The 13,243-nt window shown below is 31.0% G+C and overlaps 1 protein-coding gene across 1 annotated transcript in view; it reads left to right on the forward strand.

Annotated features, from left to right (window-relative positions):
* Dscam3 (Down syndrome cell adhesion molecule 3) overlaps positions 1-13,243 on the forward strand; it is a 269,026-nt gene that overhangs the window by 233,407 nt on the left and 22,376 nt on the right. The window contains exons 25-35 of the mRNA XM_088257902.1: positions 1,111-1,269; positions 1,354-1,483; positions 1,951-2,159; positions 2,865-3,044; positions 3,938-4,126; positions 4,667-4,852; positions 5,578-5,865; positions 5,953-6,109; positions 6,731-6,888; positions 7,846-8,043; positions 10,146-10,355. Coding sequence (XP_088114028.1) covers positions 1,111-1,269; positions 1,354-1,483; positions 1,951-2,159; positions 2,865-3,044; positions 3,938-4,126; positions 4,667-4,852; positions 5,578-5,865; positions 5,953-6,109; positions 6,731-6,888; positions 7,846-8,043; positions 10,146-10,355 — 2,064 coding nt within the window. The remainder of the gene's footprint in view (positions 1-1,110; positions 1,270-1,353; positions 1,484-1,950; positions 2,160-2,864; positions 3,045-3,937; positions 4,127-4,666; positions 4,853-5,577; positions 5,866-5,952; positions 6,110-6,730; positions 6,889-7,845; positions 8,044-10,145; positions 10,356-13,243) is intronic.

A 13,243-nucleotide genomic window follows, 5' to 3' on the forward strand; every position in this document is an offset into this window, starting at 1 on the left:
AATCTTTCATTATTTTTCTAAATAAATAACCTTTTAAAAAGCATTTTTTTAATATTGAAAGCGTTAACTTTGTGGATCTTATGAGAAATAAAAAGACTGTTTTTTGATCCACTCACATTTTTATTAACCAACTAGTTTCGGCAACAACCTATTGCCCTCTTCAGGGTTTATTCATTATATTATTTGAGTCATAAATTTAACCCTCAAGAGGGCTAAAGGTTGTTGCCGAAACTAGTTGGTTAGTAAAAATGTGAGTGGATCAAAAAACAAAGTCATTTTATTTCTAAAAATAATATAATTTAATACGAATATTGTATGTATTCATTTGTTATTCAATCAATCGGTTTTGACATACCTTGTCTTTTTTAGGGGACATATTCATACATCGTACAAGATATTTATCAAAACCGATAGAAATAGAGTATGAGTGGTCTAAAACGACATGAGTTTTTTTTAAACTCTATGAAATGTGCTTTAAAGTATCCGCAAAAAATAATTAAGAAAATGTAGTATGAAAAATGACAGTCACTTTACTTATAGTCTGAACAACAATTAAATTAATATAATTGATTGAAGCATTTTCAGATAAAAATATTGATTTTATTGTGACTAATCAACCCACATATGTTTTTTTTTATTTCTTTCGATATAATTTTTAAATGTTGGTAGATTGGGTAAAGGGTGTTATGTTATGTGATTATATGTGTTTTTATTTAATATAAGTCATAAACGTCGCATTTTAAACATAATTCTTTATCTACGTCGCGTTAAATATATTTCGATTTTCTGTGGTTAATTTTTATGAGATATACTGAATTTTATAAAATATGTTAGATAAAACAAATGTAGTTGAGATGTTTCCTTTCATTAATAAAACTAACGCTGTGAAATTTGTTTGAAATTATTTTCGAAAAAGTGCAATTATTCTGTAATTCAAGGAAATTTGCATTTAATTGAAAAAAGGAAATATGAATTAATTTAAAGTAATTGAATATACAAAACCAGTAAGCAGTAGTTATTGATTATTATTATTACGTTTACATAATTTTGGAATGTACATTGAACGAACATGATGACGATATATTAAAATTAGAAAATTGCCTATTTCAGCTACTAACACCGTAGGAGAGATGAAAAGGACCACAAGCGCTGAAACCTATTTGCACGGCCTGAGACGTTACACTAATTACTCCGTCCAGGTTCTAGCTTTTACTTTGGCAGGGGATGGAAAACGGAGCACACCCCTATTTTGTTTGACCGATGAAGACCGTAAGGAAACACTATTTAAAGAATGAGAATATAAATTTGTTTTTAACACTTAATTTTACTTTTGAAATGTGTTTTTTTTTTCAGTTCCTGGTCCACCAGCGAATATAAAAGCGCATGCTATGACTGCCGAATCTATAGTAGTGAGTTGGCTCCCACCAGTTCTGAAAAATGGAAGGATTACGCAATACACTGTTTACTCAAGGGAAGCTGGAAGGTAATTTTAAGTGACATTTGAATGATTCATTTTTAAATAATTTTTCAGTGCTGAAATAATAACAATATATTTGAATAATATTTTTATTTATTTAAAATTTAAGTAAGGGAAAATGAGGAATCTTTGAGACATGCTGAAACTAGGTTGATAAGTTGCTAAAGAAGATCAGTTAAAATATAATATGATATAGTTACTTGGCATTTGTAAGTTGTATAAATTACAAAAAAAATACAATCATAATTTTTTGGTAATTATTTTTTTTGCCAAATCCTTAAACATTTTTATTTATTGATGTCACTTTATGGATTTTTTTTACATTTTAAATTTAATCCTACTTGATAAATTACGTACCATTATTCCTAAAAATATATTGTGACACGTGTTTTGATACATTCAGCATCATTATCAAACATTGAATTATTGGTATCATATAGTTATTTAATACTTAAACTTCTTTTTTGTTCCAGGGTCGGTAAACATTCAACTATAACAGTATCACCAGATGGAACTAGTTCATCTTCTGTAGTCACCAGCATGCCTGGTCCCGGAGGTTTCCTGGCAACAGAAATAAAAGGCCTCGTTGAACACAGATTGTATGAGTTCTGGGTTTCTTCGGCTACGAGGTCAGGAGAAGGAGAACCAACTTCAATAGTAGCGCAAGGAACTAACGCTAGAGGTAAACTATAGTAATTTTCATTTTGCAATATTTCAAAGCATTTTTATCACCGAGTTGTTTAAATAGGGTTGAAAGCATTAAACAGACTGTCTGACTGACATCTATGAGTATTTTTGAAAACCTTTTGCATGAATTTTATATGTTTATAGGAGGAATAGATAGAGGGAAAAAGCAATTGAGGGATGTTTTAGCCAAGACTCAAACCTTTGTAGATTTTTTATTATTCAAATTTTAGAATAGATGGCGTTGAAAATGTGAAAATTTTAAATGCCTGAATGTTAATTCATTTTTGCAGATTTCAATTTTCTAACAACAAAATATTATTTTTTGTTTTATAAGAAGTAAGTTGGAAATGAACACTACGTTTGTTTTATTTATTGTTTCGGCATTCCCTTTTAGGTGAAACATGATGAAATTGTAAATGAAAACAATTGTTTTTTACCACCTGAGTTATATTTATTTAAATATAATATTAAAATAAATTACTTTAAAAAAATTATTATTTGAAAGACGATAAATCTAATTTATATTTTATTTTAATTTTCATAAAATATTTCAAGCAAAAACCAAACGAAACTATTTTTCACTTATCATTTATTCCGATGTTGTTGTTTACTAACCGACAACATCATATGATAAAATACATATTTAAACTAGCGATTTAGGAAGAAAATTGGTTTCTTTACCGGTCAATAATATTTTCAGCTCCTGCTCGAATCGCATCGTTTGGACAGATCCTTCAGCTTCCACTCCGCTCGAGTATCTCCCTCTCGTGTCTCTCCATCGGCCACCCTTCTCCCAGAACTAGATGGATGCACAGGGGAAGGCCTGTCACCCACAGTCCTCACTATCAAGTCACCCATACGGGTCATCTAGATATATACAGTAAGATCAATACGTTTATTTTTATAGTGTAAATGTAACGTAAGCAATTATTTAAAAAAATCAAATTGATTAAATTTTATCACTTACAATAATAAATAAAATATGTATTTTGTATAAATGACTAAAATAATTATAAAAAGTTTTTGACCAATTTAAGTACGTTAACTTTTTAAAGCATCATTAAAACTTACTAATCATTTATTTATAAAATTTCTTGCGCATTATAAATGTAGATTGGCAGGCTTTTTGAAGCAATATCTTACAACCAACCAAAAACAGACGAGTGACATTGATCGAATTTTGAATCTTATACAGTCGAGTACAATCAGAGGGCAGATAGTGAATCCATGTGATGGTGATATCCTATATGCGTGTGTGTATTTCACATTTTACTATTGTTATTTTAAAAAATATATATTTTTCAGGTATTTGCAGGTAGAATTGTAGGTTTAAGGAGCAATGCTTTGAAAAAAAAATAAAAAATCGAACCAATTGAAAATAAATTCCTTTTTCGTTTCGCTGGAATTGAACCTGCCATGACAGTTTTACAGTCAAGCGTTTACCAAACAACGCCATATTTTCTTATGCATAATTTTTTTCCTTGTATAATATTTACTGTTGCAATGGAGTAACAAAGATTTATATGTATAGAGTACTGGAGTATGATGTACAATCCAGATAATTTTTATAAAATTTGAAGGATTTGTTCGTCAAACAAATGTAACATAATTATAATAGATTTAACAAATGACTTTTCCAAAACTTTGATAAACTTGAGAGAATATTAATTATCCTGAGAATTAACATGATTGATGTTATTTGTTAATGAAAATCAGATATAAATCTATATTTTTCGTAAAGGTATTTACTATATTATGATACAATTTTTGCAGGTATGGACGCCACCTTAACCGGAAATTATACATGCAGTGCAAAGAACTTGTTTGGAGAAGACAGTATAACATATGGTCTGGTGGCGCTTCTTCCTCCTGGAACTCCTCAGCTTCGACTGCAGCAAGCTGCTACAGGATCTCTAAAGGTCCACTGGTCACCAGTCGAGGATGGTGGCTCCCCAATACAAAGTAAGTAACTGCGTACAGTATAATGAGCAACAGAATAATCAGCATTAACAAATTTGTGTGTAACAAACAAAGAAACTCAGCTACTGGGTACCAAAAAACTTCGAATATGGAAATAATTGTAATATTTTATAATACCTGTTTTTATTAGAAATTCTGTCCTTAAAAATTTCAAAGAATAATCACATTTTTTTAACAACCTACATAAAGATATCTTGCTCCAATGGTTATAGATTAACTTGGAAATTGTGTTTAGGACTTTCAAAATAATGATACAATTTGATTCACGATAATCCAGTATTTATGATTTTTAGGTATTATTTTGTTAATATCCTAGGAGTATAAAACTGGCCTCGCATTACTGTGGGTCAGTCTGGTTAAATAGAAAACAAATGAAATAGAAAGCTTACTTATAAGTTAGTGTAATCACTTGTCAAGAAGCATGCTATCCACCATGAGCATAGTTTAGTATTGCATGAGTTACTGCCACGTTCAACACATGATAATTTTTTTTTTTTATATTTACGTGTTTAATTTTTTCAGATTATATTCTTCATTTTGCCCGCGAAGGGCAACCTTGGCAAGTTGTGCCATTATTGGGTGACGCACAGAGTTATTCGCTAGAGGGACTGGCGTGTGGATCATCATATATTTTATATCTAGAAGCACAAAACTCGGTAGATATTGGACCACCGAGTCAAAGGCTTAGAGCAACAACGAGAGGTGGAGGTAACAATCATAATTTACATTTTTTGACATCTCAACATAGATGAAAAAGAATATGGAAGTCTGGGTATATGACTTATCATGGCTTGATTAAATCATCAAGTGCAGCATTTACCATTCTCCTCATCATTGACAACTACACTACCTAATTTTTGGAACTCCTACAGATATCATTAATCTGATGGCACTGTACATGTGAGTTCACTAGCGCCATCTATGGTTGAATCAAGATAATTTCTATTTAGCAAAGACCCATTTATTTGTTTGTATCCAAGATCCTAAACAAATTAGTTTGAAAATATTATTTTAAATTTTATTTGCAGCTTATAATTTGACCACATCGTTTTATTTACTGAAAAATGTATAAAATAAACAATCATAACTACTTAAATATTATAAAATGAATAAAACTCCAACATTATTGTGACAACTTTTTTTTTGGTACTATTTCCTACCGGTTCCCACAAGCAACTTGTCTTCTTAAAGAAGAAATACGTTCACATCCCCTAACAAGACAAGGTACTTATCAAAATCGGTTGGAAAAATATGTAGTACCAAAAATAGAAGTTGTTAAAAACAAATTTTGAGTTTTATTTATTTTATAATGTTTTAAAATGTGCCATTAAATATCATCAAAAAACATTAAATAAAAAATAATGGCTTGTTTTAATTCCCTTAGAATTTATTAATTAGGTGGGTTTTAAAATAGATATAATTATTTTTTTTAGCGTCCAAAGCTCCCAATGAAAAAGATCTAATATCTACAAACAGTTCATGTTTGAAATTGAACTTACTGACATGGGACAATGGTGGATGTCCAATATCAGAATTTCTAGTAGAATACAGACCGATATCTGAATCTGTATGGAATGTAGAAAAAACTGCTCTGAAAACCGAAGGTTTAGTCATAGAAAATTTGACACCGAGCACATGGTATTATTTGAGACTGACTGCGGTCAATGAAGCCGGTTCTACGACTGGAAAATTTTATTTTTCTACTCTAACCCCGGAAGGAGGTAAGAAAAACAATTATTCAACTTAAAAATGATAAAAAAATATCTTCCAAGCTTTGGTTATTTATTTTTTTAAATATTATTTTACAGGTCGTATAGCGTCTCCTGCGGTATTTCCACCTCACTGGGATGCTGATCATCCACCGATAGAAATATTCAGCCGGCTTAGTGCAATAATGGCCGGCTTGGCTCTTTTAGCGCTAATATCATTAACTATCATATTATTTATACTTGTGAGGAACAAAAGGTATGCTTAAATGAATTATATGTTTTGAATATTGAAAGCATTAACTTTCTGGATCATTGTGATTTTTTTTTTTGAGAAATATAAAGACTTTGTTTTTTAATCCACTCACATTTTTATTAACAACATACTAGTTTCGGCAACAACATGTTACCCTCTTCAGGGTTTATTTTATAACTGTATTTAGTCATAAAATTAACTCTGAAGAGGGCAACAGGTTGTTGGTGAAACTAGTTGGTTGTTAATAAAAATGTGAATGGATAAAACAAAATATTTTTATTTCTCAAAATAATATGAATTATATGTATTCATATCATTCACTTGTATTTTATTTATTAATTTTTCGTTTAATTTGTAGAACTCCATTTTAATTTATATATTTAAAGTTAAAATCAAACTCTGATTTTTGAGTCTACTATTTTATTATTTATTTTTAAAAAAAAATTTAAAAAAAAATTTTGTCACTTTTGTTTCGCCTTGTTATACAATTATCACATAGTTTATTTATATGTGTTCTATTAACAATGAAATATAATATAGTAGACTCAAAAAATCAGTTTTTTAATATTTAAATTTAATAAATTAACTTGTATTTTGAGTAATAATTTTCATTCTTTTATACAGTTCTTCGTTATCGAGCTGTTTCTTCAAGGGTTACAGTAGAGGTGAAATATCAGAAGACGAAAAATCAGTAGAGAATCAAGATAATAGAAGAAATTGTCAACAAGTTTATACTTCATCTCCAATTAAACACCTAAATGGAAAGAATGAACAGCAATCTGGTAAATATAGTAATATTTTGTATCAAACCCCATCATGTTAAAAAAAAATCTATGACGGTGTTCATATTTTAGAACACCATATTTTTATAACACCTTAAAATAGCGAAAGATTTTTGCTAATATATAAGGTGTTTTAAAAATATTTTTAAAGCGAAAGCTTAACTCAAAGTACAGAATGGAGTCCTAGTTCCAACCCTAATATATGGAGGTTAAGCATGGAGTTGGCAAAAAAAGGCTGAATGTAGACTGAATACAGACAAAATGCATTTTCTCAGACGAATTGCGGCGAAAAGTTGTACGATAGATTTTCAAATGGTGATATAAGTAAAGCAAGGCTGATATAATTATTCCCATAGTATGTAATGTTCAGAGCACTTGACTATCGTATTGGAGATCCCGGATTCGATTCCCAGGGGGGGAGGTCAAATTTCGATAAAATGTGATTTTTCACTATAATATTTATTCAATATACTTTAAGCTGATACTTAAAGCGGATAGCTGATCACCTTTTTTTATGTGTTAACAATCAAGATAACACTGCGTCTAAAGATACAGTGCCCTATTTACCATTGGATGTGGACAAGGGTTTAAAGAAGAAGAAGTTTAATTATTTTAGAGTTATCAACATGGTATTCCACAGAGTTAGTGTCGCATCGATAAATAACATATATGGATAAAATGCAAGGATAGCATAAGCATTATCGATATGTAATGTATGTAACAATTGTTAAGTAGGGACTGACCGGAGCATTTCGTCGTAACGTAACATTCGCCTCGAGCATCCGAACATCGGATGGAGTACTTGGAACGAGCTCGGCTCGCTGTACTGACTATACGAATGCTCACATCGTAACGTGTTCCGTTACGGCGAAATGACTCCAGTCAGTCCTACCATTATTATGACTTTTCAGATTTTCTATTAAAATGTATGAAAATGTCAATATGATTTGGGAACAGAAATGTACGAGATTAGCCCGTACGCAACGTTCAGTATGGGCCCTCCCAGTGGGGCCGCTGCCACTCTGGACTACTCGGTGCAGTTCCGCACCTTCGGGCGGCCGGAGGGCGAAGCCCTGGGCCCGGCCCCCGCGCGTCCCAACCTGCTGAGGGGCACAGATAGAAGAAGCGCTAAGCACAGATCGTTTAGTAGTTCAGGTTAGAAATATTTTATTACTAACTTAGGAATAAGACAATCTCTTACTGCAAAATCTGAGATAAAAAAATTAAGGTTTACTTGGTAAATACCACTTTTTCCTAAAATACGAGTAGAAAAAACTCTAAACAAGATTCCTGCATTTATCGTTCATCAAAATTGGTCAACGATAAATATGGTAATTTTGATATGTTCTATTCGAGACTGTCAGCACTGAGATCGCGTATATATGTAGTAAGTCGATATTCATATCGTGATGTGTCCCAATTTTTACATAATTTGTCTTGGACTTTAGCTTTGATATTTCCCTTTTCTCATTTTCCTCCCTCCCGTCCTTCTTCCAGGTATTTATATAAAATAAAATATATGAAATTTCGTAACTGGAATGTAACAAATATCTGTTTTTTGTTACTCATTAATGTAATTGTATTTATGTGAGTGTTTGTGTAAAATTTTCAAATAAAAAAAAATCTTATGTGACACATGATGCATTCCGCATCACTTTATACGGTATTTGAAAATAAATTATGAATGGAAATGAAAATGATAGGTACCACAAAAATATTCGCGTGGGCTACCATGACTAAATACTTTATTGAACTTTGTGTCAATATCTCAACTACAGGCGGCCGGTGATTGAAATTTCACTCGAAAACTGGCAGTTAATAAATAGGTCAGCTTTAAAAACTACCTTTGATGGTTGCGAATGGAAATCAAATGCTTCTATACCGGACCTGGGAATATAGCGTTATCTTTCAGAGGCTTGCTAAAATTTTGTTTTATATAATATTTTCGCATACACACGTGTAAAATTGAACCCAACTAATCATTTTGGATCATCTGATAATCATTGGAAATTTAAAGCGTGGGCAATTTCAAAGTATAAGACCTGTCATTCGCTGATTTAGGTATTTTTTTTATAAATTGTGTAATACTTACCATTCTTCTCATGATTAACACGTTATTTGATACTTTGATACTGACAAGTTATAAAATATTTTAAAAAGTAAAATCAATCTTTATGTTAACCGTTTAATCAAACATTGATTTTTGAGTCTTCGAAGTTGAATTTTATTACTAATTTTTTTTTTTACAAAAATGTTAATAAAATTAGTATATAATCACTCACCGAGATTTTTACGTCTACCGGTTTCGAGACGTACCCGTCTCTTCGTCAGGACAATCACTAACACAGCATGCAAACAATACTAACCTTCACCACCATAGCACCATTTACACACTCAAAACTACACAAAATGTCTAACACATGTGATTTTTGGTCCACCCGAAGACCAACATGCACTATAGTTTTCAATACAGACATGCGTTACGAGCCGAGGTTAAACGTGCAATTTTATTGTTAAATATTGTTGAATTTTATTGTTAAAAAACACATAAAATATAAGTTTAATGACAATTGTTTCGCTTAGTTATAGCATTTTCAAAGGAATATTTCAGACATTAGTTTTTTATATCAAAAAACATTTACATCATAATAATGTAGCTTCATTATAGTTAGTAACAAACATATTTGAAATACGTACATATGTATAAAATGATACTTTTTATGACTTTATGATCGCAAGGAAAATGATATTTTTGCAAATGAATGTTTAATTTTTGCTTAACTCATTCTGATTATTTTTTGACAGAAGAAAATGGAAGTCTGGGCATTTACGGGGCTGACGACCGTCATAGGCTGGTTTAAGTGATCACTTTACACACGTGTTACATTCACCGATTCTACCTATTATTGACAACCACACTAGTCAAATTCTTGGAAGTTCTATATATATGAACTGAATTTGAAACATTATTCTTGAATCACTAGAACTTCACTAGAGACATCTATTGATGAGATGTCAAAAAATAATATTTAAATACTAAAAAAAATAATATAAAAATAATCCAGATTTTATGAACAAGTATTTGGACACATTAAAAATGTTGTAACTCATTCTTAACTAAAAACAAATCCCGCGGCCTGACACGTCGATAATCTGTGGTTTTAATTGTACCGCATTCCTGGTTTACCTTCATATGTATATTACACACATACGTTATGTTTGAATAACATTTTTAACGCCACCCTTTTTTCTCACAGACGAGTATACGCTCTCCAAAGCCATGACTATGGCGGCGGGCGGCTCGGCGGCGGCGGGGGTCGCGGGCGGGTCCAGGGGGCGCACCCCCCGCCCCTCGCCCGCGCCGCCCCCCTCGGCCACCCACGACTCCGAGTCGGACTCCAGCGGGAGCCCTTGCACCGAGTGCAACTCCAACCCTTCCTACAGAGTGCCAATCAATACGCCAAAAGGTAATAACACACTTCTTTCATATACATTACAAAACCATGAATTTACTGGGAAACTGTCAGATAATAAGCTTTAAAGTTGATCCGGTAGCATTAGATAATTTCAGATATGAATAAAATTTTGTAAATATATTGAAAGCATAATCTGGCACCCTTTCATTGCTATACCGGATAGAAAATAAACGAACAAAAAATAAGCATGACTGTGGCCAGCTTACTGTGTGTTACATAAACAAGTATAAACAAGTTTTCCGTATTGACATCTCACCATAGATTTAAAAAAATGTAGTCCGAATACTAATAGGGTTTTTGACCTCTCATAGGCTGGTTTGAATGATCACTTTATACACGTGTGACATTCACCACATATCTTTGATTGAGAACTACGCTACTCGATTTTTTTACTCATTCATACATCGTATAATTTGCACGTTATTTCATACGTGAGTTTTATAAATCGTTTAACATATATTCGTTTTCATCTGTGTTGATAAGTCAATATAAAAATAACTAGTAAGAGAAAAAAAAACAGATTTGTAAACAAGAATGTAAATATGGATATACATAAAATATTGTGAAGTTTTACGGAACTAATTTCATGTGATTGAACTCAAATCAAAAGAAAAAATCTGATAAAAATTACAATTATCTTTATTCTAGCAATATAATTTTTTCAAAAATTCAACTTAAAATAAGGTATCTGCTGGTATGCGTCTTACAATGATTAACAATTTCTAACTTTTCAAAAAAAATACCATAATATTGTCTTATAATCCGCGGTAATATTGTTTTATTTTAGTACTCACATACGTTTGTGAGAAGGTGCCATAGGTAACAACAGTGTCTGGTGCCATCAGAACTTACGGATGAAAAAGCTTCATTTTAATCTAAAAATATTACGATATTAATTTTCTGTTATAAAAAATCAAGAGCAGAATATTTTATACCGGAAGCTCACAAATTTTAACCAAAAAAGGTGTCATGACAGACTTTAAAATATCACATACATTGGCCATCATTTGTGCTATTCACCATATTTTTTCTCATAGTCAATATTTTTGTGTATTTATATGCTGGAATACAAAATACACAACACAAATAATGATCATAATGTTACGATAAGGGTGAATATAGCAGAGACGAGGATTGTTACGACCAAAAGAATGAATAAAATTCTTTTCATGAAAAATAATACGTCTAAAGATATATTTATGATGTAATGGGAAAAATATCACATCCATCAAATTTACATTATGTTTGTTTTTGCACTCAAAGAGAGCATATTAAAATTTTCGAATAAAAATATTTTGATTTTAAGAAATGTATCAAAAAATATACGAGTATATCTGACACCCCTGAATGTGAGTTTTTTTGCTGTTGTATTTCACAAGTTTAACGCAAAGAAGACACAAACAAGTAATTTTCTTAAGTGAAGACGTCTACAGTACACATAAATAACACTACTTTACAGTTAAGCACAGAAAACGACGCTTTATTCAAATTTATTCAAACTCCAATTTTCCTAGAAAAACAAAAAACGAAAGAAATCTTAGCGGAAAAAATATATTCACAATATTCGGTTAAACTCATGGCCAAATCACCCATCTTGGTGATTCTAGATACAAGGTGTATTGTTATTTCTTTATTTATGCTTATCTCTTTTACTATAACGTAACTAATATTTGCATATAGATATAGAGACAAAACGAAGCACGATTAGGTTGACAACGCAAAGAAAAATAAAAATGACAGGCATTGGGAAATATTGAATGGAGAGATGAGATGTTTTCTCTGTTATACAATTTTTAATAATTTTGAAAGAAATAAATTTAAAATGTTTCATCCATGTTGATATTACAAACCTAATTTGAAGATATGTAGTGAAAAGTATGTACATAAAAATGAAAAAAAGACATATAATAGATGTCACACACAAAATAATTCAAAAGTCTGACATCTTGATTGCTAAGGATGTAATAATTAATATGATTACCTTAAATTTCATAAAATAAAATATTGCGTTTACGATTTTTAAGTTGTATTTTTATTTATTCAAATAAAAATATTTAATTGTCACTACAAATTAAAATAAAACATCTACAGCTAAAACAACCAACTGACCAATATCTGCGTCCAATGATACATAGAACACTGTATTATACTGATGCAATGTTAATTTGACCGTTTATTATATACAACAAGCTTCAGGTACGGGTCCAGCGTTATGTTAAATAAATTTATGTAAAAAAAACTCTTATTTATTCTGATCGTCCTCAAAATCGAACTCGGGACATTTAGCATAGTAGCTAAGTAAGCTTACCACTACGCGGCGGATAAATTTTATCTATTTATAAGTGATATTTAAGTGATCGCAAAATTACAACTCATATGTAAATACAGTACTCGTATATTCTCTTGGTGAAAAATGGGAGCTACATTCTCTAACCTCTCTTAAGGCCAACGAAAATTTTTAGGAATATAGTAATTCTTCGAGAGTTCTAACTATTGAATAACAAAAACATCTTTCTCATCGACAAAATTTTATGAAACGACAATTTTTCACCCTATTAAATCAATTTTATGCTTTATGAAAAAGAATCCATGCGCCGGCCTTGGATTCGTGTACCTTTCAATTTTTGGTTTGCGTCATATTTTTCAAATAAAAACTTATATCAAATCTAGTTCAATTTTTCATGAAATGATTCGGCAGTCACTTTATGGTTTTATCTATATATGTTGAATTTAATTGATAAATACCACTTCTTTTTAAGATCTATTGTGACATCTGTTTCCATGAATTCCACATTATTTCAATCGGTGTTTAAAAATGACGCGGAATGCATCAAAGCAGTGTTCCAATAGATTTTAAGAAATAGTGGTATTTACCAAGT

This window comes from Brachycentrus maculatus, unplaced genomic scaffold (assembly GCF_059751285.1).
Source record: "Brachycentrus maculatus isolate JH-2025_06_01 unplaced genomic scaffold, ASM5975128v1 h1tg000089l, whole genome shotgun sequence".
NCBI classification, from domain to species: Eukaryota; Metazoa; Arthropoda; class Insecta; order Trichoptera; family Brachycentridae; genus Brachycentrus; species Brachycentrus maculatus.